A 19,721-nucleotide genomic window follows, 5' to 3' on the forward strand; every position below is an offset into this window, starting at 1 on the left:
AAATGATGTTAAATAAATTCGATTATGCATGGTAATAAGCTAGAATTATGTTCGTTGGAACATGAGTAGAGCATATGTGTGATGTTTAATATCTAGTTAATAACATCATTTGTACTTAATTGTATGGTATACATGTATTAAATCGAATAGCTAAATTGATAAGTTACTTAATAAAATCTGTGTGTGTGAAAGTCGGATCAATATATATATATTATTCTGAAAGTAATACTTGAATAGTCGATTAATGACTATTTTAAATTTGTTGAACTTAAGCTCAAGAGCAAAGGGGATCTAGATCCGATAAAGGGAAGGAAAAAGTAATTGAATAGTCGTTGAAGTCGTTCGACGACATTTGAGGTAAGTCTTCGAGTAATGACCCTACTTGAATTATATTGAAATGAATAGTCATACTATGACGGATAGTCGAATGTGCTTAGAGACTATGTTATAAAGCCAATTGAAATTATGCTCTTTGTGTGCGGCTACTGAGCCGAAATTTGAAAGGTTTAATAAATGTTTTGTGTTTGAGCCTTAGTAACGAAGAAATGATATGGATGTGTTATGATTATTGATATATGTGTGCATGAGCATTGGAATATATCCGGGCTAAGACCCGAAGGCAATTATGCGAGTTAATATATCCGGGCTATGACCCGAAGGCAATTATGCGAGTTAATATATCCGGGCTAAGACCCGAAGGCAATTATGCGAGTTAATATATCCGGGCTAAGACCCGAAGGCAATTATGCGAGTTGATATATCCGGGCTAAGACCCGAAGGCAATTATGCGAGTTAATATGTCCGGGCTATGACCCGAAGGCAATTATGCGAGACGATATATCCGGGCTAAGACCCGAAGGCAATTAGGCAAGTTAATATGTCCGGGCTATGACCCGAAGGCAATTATGCGAGACGATATATCTGGGCTAAGACCCGAAGGCAATTAGGCAAGTTGATATGTCCGGGTTAAGACCCGAAGGCAAGTGTGTTTGCGGTTGTATTCGGTTAAATACCGAAGAAACTTGGGTTTGAATGTGAGCGTTTTGTGCTGTAATTAATTCAATAAATATGCTCGACCAACCCGAACGATAAGGTATGTTGCATGTGCATTGGAAAAGTCGATTCGTTTTAAATAGTATTCGTGCGATCGGCTAACGAATTTTCGGCTTTTAGAAAGGTTGATACCTTGTGTATATATGTTGATGAAGTGTGAAGTAAGTAGGATTATGAGAATGTGTGTAAATAAAATGACTTAGTTAGCTATGTGAATGTAATACTGTAGTCAAAGCCGATTTCATTACTTGAGACTTACTAAGCTTAAAATGCTTACCCGGTTGCTTTGGCTCTCTGTTTTATAGATTTTGTTCGTTAGCTATCGGATTCGGGATCAGCGAAGTCGAAGTCATCTACACTATCAAGCTCTTTTGGTACTCTTTTAGTTGAACTCTGGATATGGCATGTATAGGACTACCCCCTGTTGTTTAAGTTCTTTTGTGATGTATGTGTGTAAAGCCATGCGAAAATGGCTTGTAGATGTGGAGTATGGCATTAGACCATTTGTGTTTATGTATGTATATATATGGTTTCACGATGTGACTATGGATTGAAATGGAAGTGTTGGGCTAATGATCAGCCATTGGAATGGCTAAATATGATCACATGTGGACCTATGTATGGCAAAACCCTAGTTGGTCCATGGTAACCACAAAATAGGTAAAATTTACCTTGAAAACAGATTTTGACAGCAACAGTGGTGTAGAATTGAAAAATCACATAAATTCGTAGGAGTGGAATTAAATAGTGAATAAATTATGTAATCGAACCTTGATGAATCTACTTTCATATGGAAGTAACGAAACAATTATAGGAACAGTACAGAAAGAGATATTCGGGTTCTTGTGGAACAGGGCCAGAACAGTTTCTGGATTCACTGTTCCGCCTTTGGAAATTCACTATAAATTGACCAGAGATAATTAGGGGTCATACCATATATGTATGGATTCCTCTCTGAGTCTAGTTTCCATAGAAACAAACGGCATTAGTATTGAAGCCCTGTGCAGAGAGATATCCCAGTCGTAATGGGAAAAGGTCAGTGTAGTCGACCCCTGTAACATGAGAGACTTTGACTAATAAACTGTACTAATTGGCCCGACCAAAAATTCTAGAAAAAAATATATAGGTGGGACATGAGTCTAGTTTCAGGGAAAAATCACAAAACTTACTTTCGAGTTGTGAAACTCAAGATATGATTTTTGAAGCGACTAGTACTCAGACTGGGCAGTGTCTGGAAAAATTTTTAAAAAGTCTGTCAACACCTCGTATTCGACTCCGGTGACGGTCTCGAGTTCGGGGTGTTACAGTATCGATGCGACACATTACAGATAATAAGCAGTCAAGCTGTCAGAATATTGGTGAAATGTCGCCAATACAGACCACTTCCTCCACATATTCAAATCCCACCCCAAATACAGATACAGAATACATGTATAGAATACAAATACATAAATTATAGACTTAAAGTGCTTGCTTAAACAGTACAGGCAGACATACATTTAGTATCCTACTCAAATCAATCTATCAGAATATCATAGCACAAAAAATAGGGTTTGGTTAGCCCTTACCGACCCAATGGTAAGCCCACAGTGGATTAGAATGACTCGTGCGGCCCTAGAAAAAATTTCAGAATTATGGGCACACACAACCAACTTGGCCTAGCCCGTGTGGCCTACACAACTACACTCACACCACCATACGATGGTGTCATGCGCACCCTTATGCCTTCGTCAATCACATGGCCGTGTCTCGCACACGGCCAAGCACACGGGCAAGCACACGCCCATGTGGCATCAACAGAATACACTTTCGACTTTTGTCGAAGCTCAATTTTTCGTGTTTCGGGTACACATCTGGTACGTTTTCGACACGAAACCACTTTCGATACCACCAACACCTAAAAACAGAGTACCCAAAACCTTCAGCAACCACTATACGAGTCTAACACGATTAACCAAAAACACAAAAACTGACTCACCCCTAACAAAAATAATCACGACCTCAAATTAAGCCGCTGCAGTGCAATCTTCCACCTCACAACCTTCACCTAAACATAAAATTTATTGATTAAACACCAAATAAAGGTTGACAAAACACCGCTATCATCTCAGAACCAACTGAAGCGATAAATAGAGTTCTACTTACCGAATCAGAAGGAGAACCCGATAATTCCGACAACACGATTGAACAACAGATTGACAAATCGAAACGAAGAAGAACAAAAAAAATGTTTGCAGAGGAGAAAAGAAAATATTAGAAAGGGGAAAAACAGAAGAAATTAACGTTAGTTTTTTTTAGAGAGAGAAAAACAAATTTTGAAAAAAATAAAAATAAAAATAAAAATACAAACAAAACTTGATAACTCTCAATATCCCAACTCCCCACTATCCTCTCATCCTCAACCACCCCCACTCACACAAACTCTCAATCCCATCCAAACTCTCTCACTCAATCGAGGCAAAAATTAACCTCCACACTTGTGCAAAGAATCGAACATAAGACCCCCAACACACTAACTTCTTACCACTCAAACCAACAGGCTCATTCTAATATAAATTAACAGACAATTTTATATAAGCCCGCTTAACAAGGGTAAGGCTAGGATTAGAAAAAAATAACAAAATTTTCCAAAGGTGAGACTTGAACTCAAAACCTCACACATACACCCAAAACACTTAACCACTAAAGCAGATTCACATTTATGTTAAATATTTATAGAAACAAAAATAAATTATTCAGGGCGTTACACTTTGGGCACAGACCAATTTCAGTTTCTTCTTGGCAAGTTGGGCATTTCGAATCTTCATGCTCCAACTTGAAGGGGTGTTGAAGAAATTTTAGACAAATCAGTGCAACAATTAAAGGAATGATAATCTAGGATCTATGGCTTTATCAGCGTGATTAAAGGAATGGTATTCTATGATCTTTAGCTATATTAGTGAATGTATTTTTGGTAGTTACTCTGTATAAATCTTGTTTTGTACAGATATAGAAGTTTATTTCTAGTAGGAATCTTGGATCCATATATACATGTTTGAGGTCAATGAGAATAATGGACATCTTTTTTATCCTAATATTTTTTTTTCTTCATACACGCCTCAAAGCCATTATAATTTAATAAAATTATTTTATTTTTTTGTTTCAGTTTTCCTATTTAATATTTCTAATAGGGTTATTATGCTTTACCTTCTTGGTGATTCTCAGTAATTGTGCTTTTTCCTCCAGCAAGAGATTCAATTACTGATTGCTTATATTTTTTCCCTCTTACATTTTTTAGTCTAAATTCAATATCCAAAAAAGCTTTTAAACTTTTAGGATGAGAATTGAAACATGAAACAGATCTTATGGACCTATACTATGTTCTAACTTTGGTCTTTCAACTTTTCAATGATCCAAGAACCCATTACTGAAAATACACTCAACAGTGTCGATGCTATTACAAATATAATTATTTGGTTATTGCTTTGTTGATGCATCAATGTTTATTTTTCCCTAAGCTTCTAATAAAATATGAGTAATGAGCAAAGGACAATAAAATTCAATCCATTTCGTGAATTTTGCCTACATTTGTTTTGAATTTCTTTTAAATGTGGATGTAGATAGTTTTGATAAATACTTAATCTGTCTTAAACAATTCTATTTATGATAAAAATTATATTATAAATTATATAATACAAAATTTAAAATAACTAAGAATTGTTTTTATGAATAAACTACCTTATAAATTTTATAATATTAAATTAAGAATAAATAATGCAAAATGAGATAAAGCTTCATAGAGTTGTGTACGGTGGTTAAAAATAAAATCAACATCTAAGGAAAGGTATGTTTTCAACATCTATAGAAGATGTAACACCCTAAATCCAGTCTAAACGTTATGACCGAAGACCGAATCTGGTGATGTCACATTGTAACACCCCTTACCCATATTCGACGCCGGAATAGGGTACGAGGCATTACCAGAACACATACACTTATAAACATGTTAAACTGAGTTATAAAATTTCATTCAAATTTAAACTCTTCAAATTTTTAACAGGCTTTTATAAATCTTCACGTTATAACTTCAAAATACTATATTTGTAATAAATAGGGCTTCTGAGACCCAATACATACTCATGCAATTCAATACTTCATTTCCATTTCATTTAATTCACAATTCTCATTTTCACGATTCAATTCAATTTCTCAATCCAATATACATTTCAATACCACAATAATTCATTTAATTCAAATAATATCATTTGCAATTTCCATTTAATTCACGTACAATTTAATTTCATTAAGTTCAATACTAATAAATATTTATCGTTTAACTTAACGTCCCCCTTTTGCATCATTTTACACTTCAAGCATGAACCTAGTATTTCATTTCATTTCCACTCTCGTTTCCTATGCATATCACACAAGATATAAACATTACACTAAACCGTAGTCGCAAGCTAGCCTTTTTGAAGACTAACCACATGATAAACCATTTTAATAAAGATTACAAACTTTAAACCTTACCACCCTTTTATGATCACAAGCATATTTTCATCTAGACATTTACCATCTCAATGCATAATTTTATAAATTTAATGTGGCGTAATTCAGCCACAACTTGGCCAAAGCCTAAGCATACACACCAAACATGCTAGCCAAATAAACATATAGTATATGCATTATAAGCATGGATAAGCACCACATTTATTTATGTATCAAACTTATCAACATGAGTTAATTCATAAACCATTTCTGGCATTGCTACATACCAAATTATATACCAAGTATGCCACATACACATACTATGAAACTTTATTTTCTCACATGAACTTTAACTATAACTAATAATGCACAATTATAAACATCATTTCTTTTTAATTGTTTATCGATTATAATCGAGCATATGGCCAATTATACACAAATCATTCATATGTTCTTCCAATTTTCCTCATCCTCCTCTCCATTCCACATCCTTAATGTGTATAACACACTTAAACAACATTAACTACAATTTCACTATTCACTCACATGTATATTCAAAGCTATCTATTCGAGTTAGAGTCACTAAATTATTTTTACCTGGAGATACAGAACTCCAAATTAAGATCCGTTAATTTTACCTAAAACTAGATTCACATATCCTCTTATCATAAAATTTTAAGAATTTTTTGTTTATCCAAATAGTACATTTTATTCTTTAAAGTTTCCCCTATTTCACTGCTCGATAGTTCTGACCTCTCTTCACTAAAAATTAATTATCTCATTGTGTAGAATTCGGATATTGTTTCTGTTTCTTTATCTTGAAAATAGATTCACTGATGACTCTAAAAATATAAAATTTATCCCATAATTATTTTTTACAATTTTTTACAATTTTCCAAAGTCAGAATAGGGGACTCCGAACTCATTCTGACTCTGTCTAACTAAACTTCAAATATCTCAAAATATATAACTCTTTTTGCTTTATTTGTTTCTTTATGTGAAATAGACTCATTCAGATTAAATTTCATATATTATTCAGCCTCTAATTCAATCTCTACCATTTTTTTATGATTTTTCAAAGTCACACAACTGTTGCTGTCTAAACTGTTTTATTGCTAAATGTACTCTTTCATAATTTCACCTTTTCACTTTCAATCACAATTCAATTCAAAATTCACTTTTCCATTTCTAAGTCGATATTCAATTCAATTCCACACCTATATTCATTATTCAATTACACTTAGTCAATTTCCCGATGAACACTTCGGAATAATAACAGATACTCGGTGGATTCAGAACATAGCAACCACCTTATTAATCAATGATGTCCGGTGGAATCAGCACATAGCAACCACCTTACTAATCAATGATGTTCAGTTCACATAGTAGCCTGCACATAGTACTACACATGTGACCATTACCATCCGATACACGTAGTAGCCTGCACATAGTACTACACACGTGATCGAAACTATCTGGTACACATAGTAGCCTGCACATAGTACTACACATGCGACCTATCATTCCTGTACACGTAGTAGCCTACACATAGTACTACACACGTGACCATCACTTTCACTTTTACATAGTGGCCTACACACAATCCGTGCCACACATGTGATTATTTTTGTCACTTCATTCGTATCCCTTTTTATTCCAAAGGTTCATTCGGGAATTTTTCACTTTTTCTCACTTTTCTTTTTATCGATTAATTTCAATTTCTCGTCTTTCTTGATTTATAACAATGCATTTAACTTAAATAACCTTCACACTATTCATTCCAGTCCAAAAATCATACTTGGGAAAATTATGTTTTTGCCCCTAAAGTTTCACAAAATTATGATTTTGCCCCTAGGCTCGTAAAATAATTTTTATTCAATTTCCTTTCATTTTAGGCCTAGCTAAACCATTTTCATAACTATAGCAGTCCACAATACTCACTTATTCACACACTTGTGACATATTTTATAACTTTTACAAATTAATCCTTTTAGGCATTTTCATCGAAAATTACTTAGTACAAATCGTTTATCACACTCCAAACATTCATATTCTTCCATAAAATATCAAAATACATGCATATCATTCATGGGTAAATTTTTAAACACAAACCCTAGTTCAAAACAATGGTAAAAATAGGTAAATCTTGTTACAAGGATTTCAAAAATGTAAAAATCATTAAAAACGAGGATAGAATGGACTTACAATCGAACTTGGAAGCTTGAAAAGTCCTAGCCATGGTTTATCCATGTAATTTTTGGCCTAGGGGTTGAATATGGACAAAAATTGGATTTTAATTTTGTTTTTAATTCATTTTAATAACTAAATGACCAAAATGCCCTTAATGAAAAAATTTGGAAACATGCCTAACCATACCCATTTTTGTCCACCAACTTAACCAATGGTCTAATTACCATATAAAGACCTCCAATTTAGAATTTCATAACAATTGGACACCTCTAACATATAGAGCTCAACTTTTGCACTTTTTACAATTTAGTTCTTTTGACTAAATTGAGTGCCCAAACGTCAAAATTTTCGAACGAAATTTTCACAAAATCATTTTTTGAAATCGTAGACCATAAAAATATAATTAAAATAAATTTTTTCTCATCGAATTTGTGATCCTGAAACCACTATTTCGGCTACCCCCAAATTCGGGCTGTTACAGAAGAACCACCAAATAATTAGTTCTAGTAACTGTTGCTTTTTTCTCCAATATTTCTAATGGAGTTAAGTAATAATGTATCTACTTTGTATCAAATAATTATTCATTTACAAATATGAGTATAGAAGTGGCTTTTAATACATTGATTGTGGATTAAGTTCATAAATAATGTCAAGTCTTGTTTGAAGTAGTGGTTAAATTTTTTTCTAACTTCTAGATGTTACAGGTTCAAATCCTATCATCCTTCTTTCACCAATATTGTAATAATGGAAAAAAATCATAAATAAGGTTAATGTTAGGCGTGAAAATACCAAGGGGGTGAATTGGTATTTTTAAAATCTTTACAAATTATTCCAAATTAAAAGAGAAAAGGAGAAATGCTTGGACAAATCAATTTATAGTAGTTTGACTCCAATTGCCTACATTCACTACCTTGGTAACCAATGATTTCTCAATCCACTATAAGAATTGATATCTTTCAAGGAGAAGGTATAACATTTACAATTCTATATTTTTCTCAAAGCTTAGATAGAACATTTCCCCTAACTTTTATGGCTAAACTAGAACCCTCTTTAGTTTTTATGACTTAACTAAATTCATCCTAATTTACAATTGGTGACAAGATGAATAAAGAATAATGACAGCCACTATGAAGGTAGATGTTTACAAGTATGAGCTATACATACAAATATATGTGAATGATAAAAGATTTGACACTAAGCTCCTAAAGAATATTTACAAGAGAAAATGAAAGAATGAAGATTTGAAGACTTTTCTCTTCATCGTTTAGCTTTAATGTTGCTCTCTATAGTCTTCAAGTGTTCTTGACTTGAATATATATCCTATAACCAATTTTTAACGTTTGAAGCCATTGGAAGGAGTTTCTAACCGTTAGAAGAATTAATCTTGAGCATTTAATACAAATTGTAGAGTCAAGTCTCAATACTTAAAGGACATGTATCAAGACTTGGTTGAAAAATAGCCGTTAGAAATCCTGAGGTCTCAAGACTTGAGGAGTAAGTCTCAATACTTAAGCCAATAAGTTTCAAGACTATATTGCTCTCAAAAGGCCTATGCTTATTGTTTTATAAGTCTTGATACTCGCAGTGCTAAGTCTCGAGACTTGGCACATAAGTATCACACTATACCTTTTTCAAAATGTTTGTTTGAAATTGGTTGAGAGATATCGAGAAGTTGAGGACTAAGTCTCAATACTTGACCTAAGAAATGCATTTTAATGCTTAGAAACAATTTTGAAAGGTGGTGGAGTTGTTCAAAAATATTTGTGAATTATCTAAGTCATTAGAAAATATTATTTTTTAAGTTTGAAACACTTGAAAATAAATTATACATATTTGATTAAAGAATTTTGAAATTGTTTTTTGAAAATCGAAGCTAACATATAAGAATTTATCATATGTTTCAAATTAAATATGAAGATCCATTACTATTTGAATGATGTTGATAATTTTATTTGAGATAAACTTTTAAATTACACAATAAATTCAATTTGCAATGCGATACTAAAATTCTGGTTTGTTTTAATTATATATATGAAATTTTAATTCATTTTCACCGACTAGTGACATTAAGCAAAAAGATTAATTCATTTTCATCTTTAGCTAAATATTATTTTTGTGCCTTAAATAATGAGCGGCGTTTGGTTCAAGGAAAGTAAGATTAGTTTTGTAATACGATTATAATGCAAAATTTATAGAGCGGAATGTCAAATATGTTACATTATCTTATTTGGATCATTTAGCTAAAATGTAGGATTCAAGTATTTGTTTGACAAAGTGTAAGATTATCTAAAAACACATATTACTAAATAGTCCTTGTTATAGAATTTGTTTTTTTAACAAGTTTAGTTTTTAATATTTTTTAGTCTCAATTCTCATAAAATTATGAATCATTATAATTCTTATTCTGTATTACAATTTATATATTAATGAGTAACTATATGATGTTAAAGTAAATATATAAATGTTACTTATAATAATTCATAAAAAGTGATTGTATCATCAATCATATTATAATAATTAATATACTAAGAAATAAATCATCATAATAAATATAATAATTATAATTTTAAAGTATAACATCTACTGTTCCATTATTAAGAAAAAGAGGAATTTTTATTTTTAATTAGTTTTATTTTTTTTCAAGAAAAGGACTAAACGGATTAAAACAATAAAAATAAAGGATATATTGATCTAAAATTTAAGATTACGCTCATAATCTAAAATTATTTTTAAAAAAAGAGTTTTAATGAAATTGCATCTTATATGAGGATATCTTTATACTAATTGAGTATTACGAGGTGATTGGAATGGTTAGGAATGAAGCTAGTAGCATACAAGTATACAATAGTTGATACAAATCAAAGTTAAACATGAATAATTACACGAAATCAAAACATATGTATTTGAATAAGATAATGTACAAACTTCAAAATTATTCCAACTACTATCAGCTTTCGTTAATTAATCTATTTTAAAAAACAAATATTACTTATTGGAAAATAAACGTCCAGGCCGTCTTAGCTCAGCCGGTAGAGCGCTTAGCTTTTAACCATGTGGTCGTGCGTTCGATTCCCACAGACGGCGTTTACTTTTTTGTTATTCCACTGTTCATTTCCGGCTGGTTATTTGGGCTTACATTATTTTTGTTCTCAAAAACGGGCAAAGAATGTCTTTACGTCCAACAAACTTGGGCCATAATTTTGGATTGGATCATGAAATCAAGCCCAAACCCCAAAGTCAGTTGGAAACTGAATTCACCATAAAAAACCCTAATCACTTGGGAGTCAATGAATGCATCGTTTAGACGCGTCGCTGAACATCAGCATCAGAGCGTAAGGGTTTAGAGAAGAATATGGCGGCCAAAAGGAAGACCCCCGTCAAGTCCCGAAACCCAGATCTCATTCGTGGCGTCGGAAAGTATTCCAGGTCTAAGATGTACCACAAGCGTGGGCTTTGGGCAATCAAGGCCAAAAACGGCGGAGTTTTCCCCCGCCATGACCCCAAACCTAAGGCCCCCGCCGCCGCCGCCGCCGAGAAACCCCCCAAGTTTTACCCTGCTGAGGATGTCAAGAAGCCCCTTCTCAACAAGCGCAAGCCTAAGCCCACCAAGCTGAGGTTCTTCTCTCTAATCATTATTTATTTGTTTTGTAGATATTTTAGAAGTTGCTACTTTCTTAATGTTGGATCATTTTCTTTGGGGTTTAATTTGTTTAGAGCTAGCATTACGCCTGGGACGGTGCTGATTTTGTTGGCTGGTAGATTTATGGGGAAGAGAGTTGTTTTCTTAAAGCAACTTCCTTCTGGGCTTCTTTTGGTTACTGGTAACCTTTTTTTTCCTCTAACTTTTGTTTCATTTGCTGAATGTTTACTTGGGATTTGTTTTATGGAATGATATTATAGATACTAGACCCATATCTGAAAATTTTATTTTAACAAATTTCATAAAATAATATAACAACCAAGTATGCCAAAGTTGAATTATTAAAAGTTATCATGTTTTGGCTTCAAATTTCTTTATGTGCAAATATGTTTCTAGAATCTATATGAAAAAGACAAGATTTGTCCTCAAAATAATCTCTATTCTTCTTAAAAATAAGAGAGTTGAGACCCGGTTGAAGAGTGCCGCAGACTTGGTAAAAATGTACAACCTTGTGTTTGAGAAAGTTGCAAATCATGCTTAACTCTACTATTTTTTTTAATAATGTCAATATCTGTAGTATGGACCATGAATGCTTGAACTGATGTTTTTTCTGTTGCTGTATTTTGGCTTTGGTTCTACTTCTACTTATATGTTAGATTCTATCATAATATATCCTGTTTAACATTCAATGGTCTGGTGTTTAAGTGCTGCGATCGTGAAATCATAACCTGAGATTTACTTGTATGCTAACTGTTTTGGTATCTATGTTTGCCTCTCGTGGCTTAAGGAGGAGACTTGGTTATCATTACTTGTTGGTTGTCTGAATTTCATGCTTTGCTCATATATGGGGAACTTGTTTTCATTGTAGGACCGTTCAAGATTAATGGCGTTCCTTTAAGGCGTGTGAACCAGTCCTATGTCATTGCGACTTCCACTAAGGTTGACATCTCCGGAGTTAACGTAGAGAAGTTCGATGACAAGTACTTTGCCAAGGAAGTAGACAAGAAAAAGAAGAAGAGCAAAGGGGAGTTTTTCGAAGCTGAAAAAGAGGTTGGTTATATTGCATTTACTATTATTTAAGCTTGTCATAATTAAGCAAATCTGATTTGAGTTCCTTTAATTTTGGTGGAAATGGTATAGGATAAGAAGAAACTGCCAGAAGACAAGAAAGAAGATCAGAAATCTGTCGATGCCTCTTTAATAAAGTCCATCGAGGGAGTCCCAGACTTGAAGGCCTACCTTGCCGCAAGATTTTCGCTAAAGTCTGGCATGAAACCACATGAACTTGTCTTCTAGAAGTAAGTTGTTAGCTAAGTGCTTTTACATTGGTGTTGTTTTGGTTTTTGAGTATCATTGATCCTATTTTCGGATGCTATATAGGTAACCTAAATCATTTTGTGAGGCAAGAACCCCAAATTTCCATTTTTGTGTTTTCTTCTAATCTCTACTGGATTTTGTTTTTATTTTTTTTATTGAAGTTATAGTATGGAATTTTGCCCACTAGAGACTAGAGTTCTGTAAGGGAAAACCATTACGATTTTGCCAGCTAAAAAGAAAAATAATAAAAAATAAATTTACAAAAGAGTTTAGTTAGATGGGTAATATAATATTTATATATAAAAAAAACCTTAAAGCCCACTCTCCTATATTTTTTATCTAGTTATAATTTCCCAGCTTTGACTGGAAATTTCTTTTTATAATTATTTTCGTAAAATTTCATAAATAATAGTCAACCAAAAGTTATTAGTATGAATAATGAAATATGAGTAAATTTTATTCAAACATATTTTCTTATCACTTGTAAAGCATATATATATATAATTTTTTTTATTATCTTAAGTAAATATAAACTTGCTATCTTCAGTAAATATATGATCACTTATATCATTTAAATTAAAATTAAACGACATTATTGTGTTGGGCATAGACTGTTTTTGATTAGACTATCTTTAAATTTAGAAGTATCTATCTTTTAGTTTTATATAATTTGGCTTTTTACATAAGATCATTAATTTGTTGAAATAGTTGATATTCAAAATGTTGAAATTGAGATTTTCTTAAGGATATCCATTCCAATTCCATGTGAATATATATATGGTGCTAGAAACATATTTTTCTATGAGATTCACGTAATCATTTTAATTAGTTAAAGATAATAACAATTTGTTAAATTAAAACATAAAAATTAAATCTCAAATGCGAGCAATTAATTAGTTCAAATAAATAGCACCTTCAATATTTTTGGTAGCTGACATGGTGTTTTTTTAGTAACACTTATTTTAATTCATCGTGCCACTAAAATAAATGTTTTTGATGAAATAGTATTTCACTAAAAAATATTGACTGTAACAAAATTAATTAGAATAGCTAAAAATGTTAACTATTTAGATTGCTGGTCATTGTAAAAGTAAATAATTAAATTATGTCAAATTAAAATGTAAAGATTAAATAACTACAAGAGTTAGTGAGATAACAAGAGTTTTTTTTACTTAACCAGTGGTCGAGGGTTTGATTTTTGCACTGGTATAAAGTAGTTTTAACTCGTGGTTAGCATTTATCCCTTAATGTTTTTACAGAATGCGGATGATTAGTTATTGAGTACATTGATAAATACATTGAGAAACTAAAAAATATGTAAAGACTAAAATATGAAATGTGAGCATAATAGAGGACCAAAATTCAAGTTTTTACCAATATACTTGCAATGAGAAAACGTAAATATATAGATCTGAATCAGGTGAAACTAAATCTAAAACTTAAGTCATTAGTCTTTATATGATTTGGTTATTTTACTAATATTAACAATTTAAATTAGTCCAATCACGAATATAGCTATACTCGTTGGTTTATGTAAGTTTTTTTTCCCCAAATCGTGAACCTAAGTTGAAGTTTTTGTTGCATGACAAATTAATAAAAAAATATTTTAATACGAGAAATTTCAGTTTTTGGATTTGTTAAGAAATGTACAATTATTAATACCAATTTTGTAAAGAGTAATTTATAAAATGGTAAAAGTTAATAGCTGTTGGAATATTAACGGAAATGTTCATGTGTGCGTTTTATTGATTTGCATCATCTTAACCTTGGTTTATGGCTTTCCCTCGGTCCTCCCTGCCTTCCCATTGTTGGGATTCTCGAATGGAGACTCAGATATTCAAGAACCCGATAGCCCGGATTTCTTCTTTCACGTCTCGTCTCTTTTCTCCGTTGTGCCAAATTATGTTTTTTTCCTTGTCTTGAGTGTTTCTCTTCGTATTGCTGCTATGTATTGTTGATTTGTATGTTGTTGCTTTGAGTACTTGCTTGACTGCTGTTGTTTCGACTAGTCTTGAGTGTTTCTTTGTCGACTGTTGCTCTATTTTTTTTCTTGATATTGAGTGTTTGGTCTTGTGGTTATTGTTATATTGTAATAAAATTAGCACCTTTTAGAAAAAACAAATAAAGAGAAAAAAAATTCTTGCATTCTTGAATGGGTTCAATGATGGTGGTGGTGGTGCAGTGTGAAGAAGTAGACGACGACGATGGTGGTGAACTTGGATGTGTTTTGAAAATATTAAAAAGAGCTTGGAAAATGACAACGGTAGAGGTCTGTGAACGACGGTGGGGTTAGGTGTTGGGTCGGAGCTTGAGCGACCGAGCAAGGCGGGCGATGGTGTGGTCAACAAGGATGGTGCTGGGAGAAGAAAGAAAAAAATTGAAAATTTGAATTAACTAAAGGTTTTTATTTATAGTTTATTTCTAACTAATAAAAATTAAAAGAAAATTGATAAAAAGAATTTCAATTAAATTATTTTTCTTTTTAGTACACGTGGCACAATATTTTTTGTTCGTTAATACACATGACATGACCCTATAATTAGATGATAAAAAAGTAAGGACAATTAAAGTTCATATTTCTTTGTATATATTAAACCTTTTAAAAATGAAAATTTATTATTTATTTTGAAGGTTAAATTTATTAATGTATGAATTTTAGAAGTCTAAATTTGTCGATAAAAAAAATCCATCTCAGTAGTTTCGTTAAAATTCAAACGGCTGTTAATCTTTAGAGACAAAAATATTTGATTTTATATAATTCAATGAATAAAATAAAAAAATAAAAATTCACCGAGACAAGAGCGGAGTAAAGAGGTGAATATAGAAATGAAGCCCCGGAGAATAAAATAATTAATATTAATTGATCAGCACCTCGTTCTGTGGAACAAGGGTATTAACGAATGACCTTTTCCTATAAAATGTTGATATACTTTTTATAAGAATTACACAACAAACAAACCTAAATTAACAAATCATAAAAGCTTGGCAAAGATATATCAGAACACAGTTTGGGAAAAGAAGGAAAAAAAAAAGAAAGAAAGAAAACAAAGGTATTGTTATTAGAATTAGGATCCTCCACAGCAGCCACCTTGATTTTGGATTTGCGGCTCTTGATTGGGAACAATAATCCTGGTTCCCTTAAGAAGACCCGAATTACCATTGGCGTCTAACTCATCATTTGCAGAAAGGGTTTTCTTGCTGATTATTCGGTATATCTCGGTTAGAATTGTCAAAAATGCAGTTTCAACATTGGTTGATTCTAGAGCTGATGTCTCCATGAAGAACAAGTTCTCTCTTTGAGCAAACTCTTGTGCATCTTCAGTTGGGACTGCTCTCAGGCTCCCCAAGTCACATTTGTTGCCGATGAGCATTACAACAATGTTCTTATCGGCATGCCCCCTCAATTCCTCTAGCCACCTTGCCATGTTGTCAAACGATTGACGCTTGGTCATGTCATAAACTAACATTGCTCCTACCGCTCCTCGGTAGTATGCGCTCGTCACAGCCCTATACCTGACAGGAGAACAAATAAAGTGATCAGTTTCAGCGTACCATACAGCATGAAAGGAACAAGATACAGTAGATTGATGAGAAAATACACAGCTCCAGGAGATCTTAGTCTATCAGGCATTGTCATGTTACTTTCAGGCCCTAATCTATGAGTTAAAAGGTATAAAGATTGAAAATACCAAAGCCATTAAGCATATCCCAAAGAAGGTCCAATTTTATATTGTTTCATCTTGAGTAAGCCAGCACTAAGACTACCATTTCAAAGACAAAGATTAGCAGCATCCGATTGTTGCTGTAGCAGGATATGTGACTAGTATTTTAAAGCAAAGCAATTGTCATCATCAGTCATTTCTTGCTTTCAGCTAAAGGTTGCACTAATGAGGTGTGTTAAATACTTGGATTGGATGATATGTCCATGACCAATAATGACCATTTAACATGCATGCTGCATAAGTTAATTAATGAGGGTTTATGTTACAGCTTCATTCCCGTTGCAGCAGAAGTTATGGATTTTTGAGGTAAGAGCTCACTACCCTTCCATTTTTATAGTCATGAATCTATTACTCAAAAATCATTGATCTGCTAGAACTGCTCTAAAAATCTCAAGAGAGGAACTAATTATGTTTTTCAGTGTAGCATTAATCTGCTCGAGTAAAGATAAATAGATAAGAACTCACTATCCTTCACTTTATATAGTCATGAACCTGTTAGACAGATTCATTGATCTGCAAGAACAGCTCTAGAAATTCTCAAAAGATGAACCATGTATTTTTGTCAATGTAGCATTAATCTGCTTATGTAAAGATGATTTGATTAGATTCGGAAAATTTGCTGAACACTAAAACTCTCTAACAACACTGAGCGCAGTTTTTCTATTACCTGAGTTCCATATGAACAAATGTTTGTTTGTGATTGTTATTCTTCTATCAGTTTCCAAGACCCCTATAGTATCAAAAACTTACAAATTTCACTATCTCCCATCAATTGCCTATTACTTTCAGCACAAGTCCAGCCCAAGAATAAAGCATAAAGTTCCGAAGAAATTATCCATCAACTCAGAAAATACTCGAGCCTAACATTGCCGTGCTCTTGAGAAAACTATAATACAACTCTGTCACAAATGAAAAGACAAAAAGCCTATTAACAGCATAACCTACATGAAAATGCTTTACTAAAATGCTTGACGGCATTGTGACATATAAGAGTTGGAAAAGATAGTATAATGTGTTTATAAAAAGTCTTTGAAATTGTGCTTCACTTTTTTTCTTTTTGCTTTCTAATTTTAATAGGAAGGGAAGTGTAAGGAAAAAGAAGCTTATACCAACATCAGAATCAGAAAAACTCTCCTCATTTGAAAAATTTTAGAATCTGTAACCGGAAAAAGATGAGTGTGTATCTTCTACAACAATGACACCAAAAAGCAGAAGTCTTAATTGGAGGACTAAGAATTATCCATTGAATATCATCTAAAACAGTTCCTAGAAGTACTGGCCTGGCCAAGCAGCTCAACAGCTATGGCTATGGCATTGCCTTCCACTCTGAACAGCCTTTTACTGACAAATATAATTGAATTGAAAAGAAGCATCATAAAGATCTGCTCAGAACAACCCAATCAGAAAATCTCAAGCCACCAAATCCCTTGGGTTTAAGTAGTCTATAAGCAACCAATGCATCAACACCTCCAGAAATTAACCATAAGCCAAGTAAAATGAAGTTTTCATATCATCATTAAAAGAATATAAAAAAAGGTATTACTTTCTTATCAGATTCCTGTTTCTTTCATGTCATTTGGGCCTCAATTCCATTGTATATCATTTGCCTATTACAAGTATTACACTGTTCCTTGGATAGGTAATATGTATATATAATTGTTACCTGACATTTTCTACTCTAAATTCTTCCATTTCCTCGAACCTAGCAACTATGTCATTATGAAAATAAACTAATTGTAAATTTCAGGCAATAACAAGTAAAAATCTAACCTTTCTTGGCCAGCAGTATCCCAAATTTGCGCTTTAACAGTTTTATTATCAATAACAAGGGTTTTAGTCTGGAATTCAACACCAATTGTGGCTTTCGAATCCAAACTAAATTGGTTCCGGGAGAAACGAGCCAGCAGCTGAGATTTCCCAACTGCTGAATCCCCAATCAAAACCACTTTGAATACATAATCAATCTTTTGATTGAAATCCCCGCCGCGGATGTTTGACATTATAACCACCCAATCAAAAAATTCCCACCTTCAAATCAATCCACGGCTCAAAATCCAGAAATTAATTCGATCATAAAAAAAACACACGCACAAAATAATCAAATCATATAAAAAAATAGGTGGTTACGTTTAATCATGTGCATCTGGTGGGTTATACAAGAGAAAAGATGCTACGGTTGGCATAATTATAGATCAGAGAGAGACATTTGAAGGATGGCGAATGGAAAGAGGTGAATATGGGAATTGGAAATTAGGGTTAGGGTTAGGGTTAGAGGAAGAAGAAGAAGATCAGAGAATTTTGGGATTTTTTGGAAGGCATTTTTGTTAAGACGTGAAAACACCAACGGTCTGTGCGGGACCCATTAACGGTTTTTGTCTTATTGATGCTTTAGAAGAAAAAAGCTTTGGTGTATTGCATGGACACCGAATTTTGGTGTATCTTCTCTAATTTTATTTTATTTCATTTTTAATACATAGCAACAAATACTAGAATTTTTCTTTATTTAAATGTTTTTTTTATTTATTTCTCCAAATAGGGATATTTTTCCATTAATTTTTGAAATATATATCTCTAATATTAAATAATTTAGTGGCGAATTCATTAAGAGGTCCACAGGGTTATGGCTCCCAAGGTCTAAAATTTTTGTAATTTCCCCCTTTGTATATATAGGGTAATTCCCCAATAAAAGTCGTTTTTTATAAATTTACCGAAATGGGCCGATTTTTTTATTATTTACCGGAATGGGCCATTTTCCCCGAAATCGCGTCCACGTCAGCGCGATGTCAGGGTACGTGTCAGGACATCGCGTCCACGTTAGCGCGATTTGCTTACGTGGACACAAATCGCGCCTACGAGGACGCGATTTGCTGACGTGGATGAACAATTTATGTTTTTAAGCTTGGAAAACTTTGAAAGGCCATAACTTTTCGCTCGGTTGTCCGATTGAGACGATTTTTTTATTTCGAATAACTTTTCGAGATCTACGCGCTGACAAATAGCCGAAGGCGGTTTGCCGCATTTTTCGTCGAAAAAGATCCTTTTTTGCCCCTAAATTTTGATTTTTTCGATTTAAAATTAAATATTAAAACATTCAAATCATTATTTTCCTTATTTATTTGAAGTAAACACCGGATCTTTTTTTACAGAATTGTCTTGTATCATCCTGTTATAGGTATAAGTCAGCTCATTCCACTTTTGAGAAGTTCCTTAAAATTTTCCATTTTATTCAATTTAGCCCCTAAAACCTAAATAGTCATATTTTCAAATCTAAGCTTCGTTTTTCAATTCAAATTCAATTTCATCCTTCCATAACATTCAAATATTCTTAAATA

At 32.8% G+C, this 19,721-nt stretch overlaps 2 protein-coding genes and 1 non-coding gene across 6 annotated transcripts; 2 read left to right on the plus strand and 1 right to left on the minus strand.

Annotated features, from left to right (window-relative positions):
* The first annotated feature begins 10,721 nt into the window (after positions 1-10,721).
* Positions 10,722-10,794, plus strand: TRNAK-UUU (transfer RNA lysine (anticodon UUU)). The gene has a single exon. It is a non-coding gene; the product is annotated as a tRNA-Lys (tRNA).
* Positions 10,795-10,986: 192 nt separating this feature from the next.
* LOC107949445 (60S ribosomal protein L6-1) lies at positions 10,987-15,123 on the plus strand. 4 transcript variants are annotated; one of them, XM_016884099.2, is made up of 5 exons: positions 10,987-11,325; positions 11,425-11,531; positions 12,219-12,400; positions 12,491-12,648; positions 14,850-15,123. In XM_016884099.2, the coding sequence occupies exons 1-4, from the start codon at positions 11,063-11,065 to the stop codon at positions 12,644-12,646; spliced, it is 708 nt and encodes a 235-aa protein (XP_016739588.1). In that variant the 5' UTR covers positions 10,987-11,062; the 3' UTR covers positions 12,647-12,648; positions 14,850-15,123. The 4 variants fall into 4 exon arrangements, with proteins under 4 accessions (XP_016739588.1, XP_040942227.1, XP_040942226.1 ...); XM_041086293.1 differs by lacking the exon at positions 14,850-15,123 and adding an exon at positions 14,495-14,797; XM_041086292.1 differs by lacking the exon at positions 14,850-15,123 and adding an exon at positions 14,501-14,774.
* Positions 15,124-15,509: 386 nt separating this feature from the next.
* Positions 15,510-18,787, minus strand: LOC107949446 (ras-related protein RABA4d). Its single transcript, XM_016884100.2, has 2 exons — positions 18,160-18,787; positions 15,510-16,180 (listed from the first exon to the last, which is right to left on the minus strand). Exons 1-2 carry the CDS (start codon positions 18,387-18,389, stop codon positions 15,733-15,735), a joined length of 678 nt encoding a protein of 225 aa, XP_016739589.1. The 5' UTR covers positions 18,390-18,787; the 3' UTR covers positions 15,510-15,732.
* Between the last annotated feature and the right edge of the window lie 934 nt (positions 18,788-19,721).

Source organism: Gossypium hirsutum, chromosome D01 (genome assembly GCF_007990345.1).
Source record: "Gossypium hirsutum isolate 1008001.06 chromosome D01, Gossypium_hirsutum_v2.1, whole genome shotgun sequence".
In the NCBI taxonomy this organism is placed as follows: domain Eukaryota; kingdom Viridiplantae; phylum Streptophyta; class Magnoliopsida; order Malvales; family Malvaceae; genus Gossypium; species Gossypium hirsutum.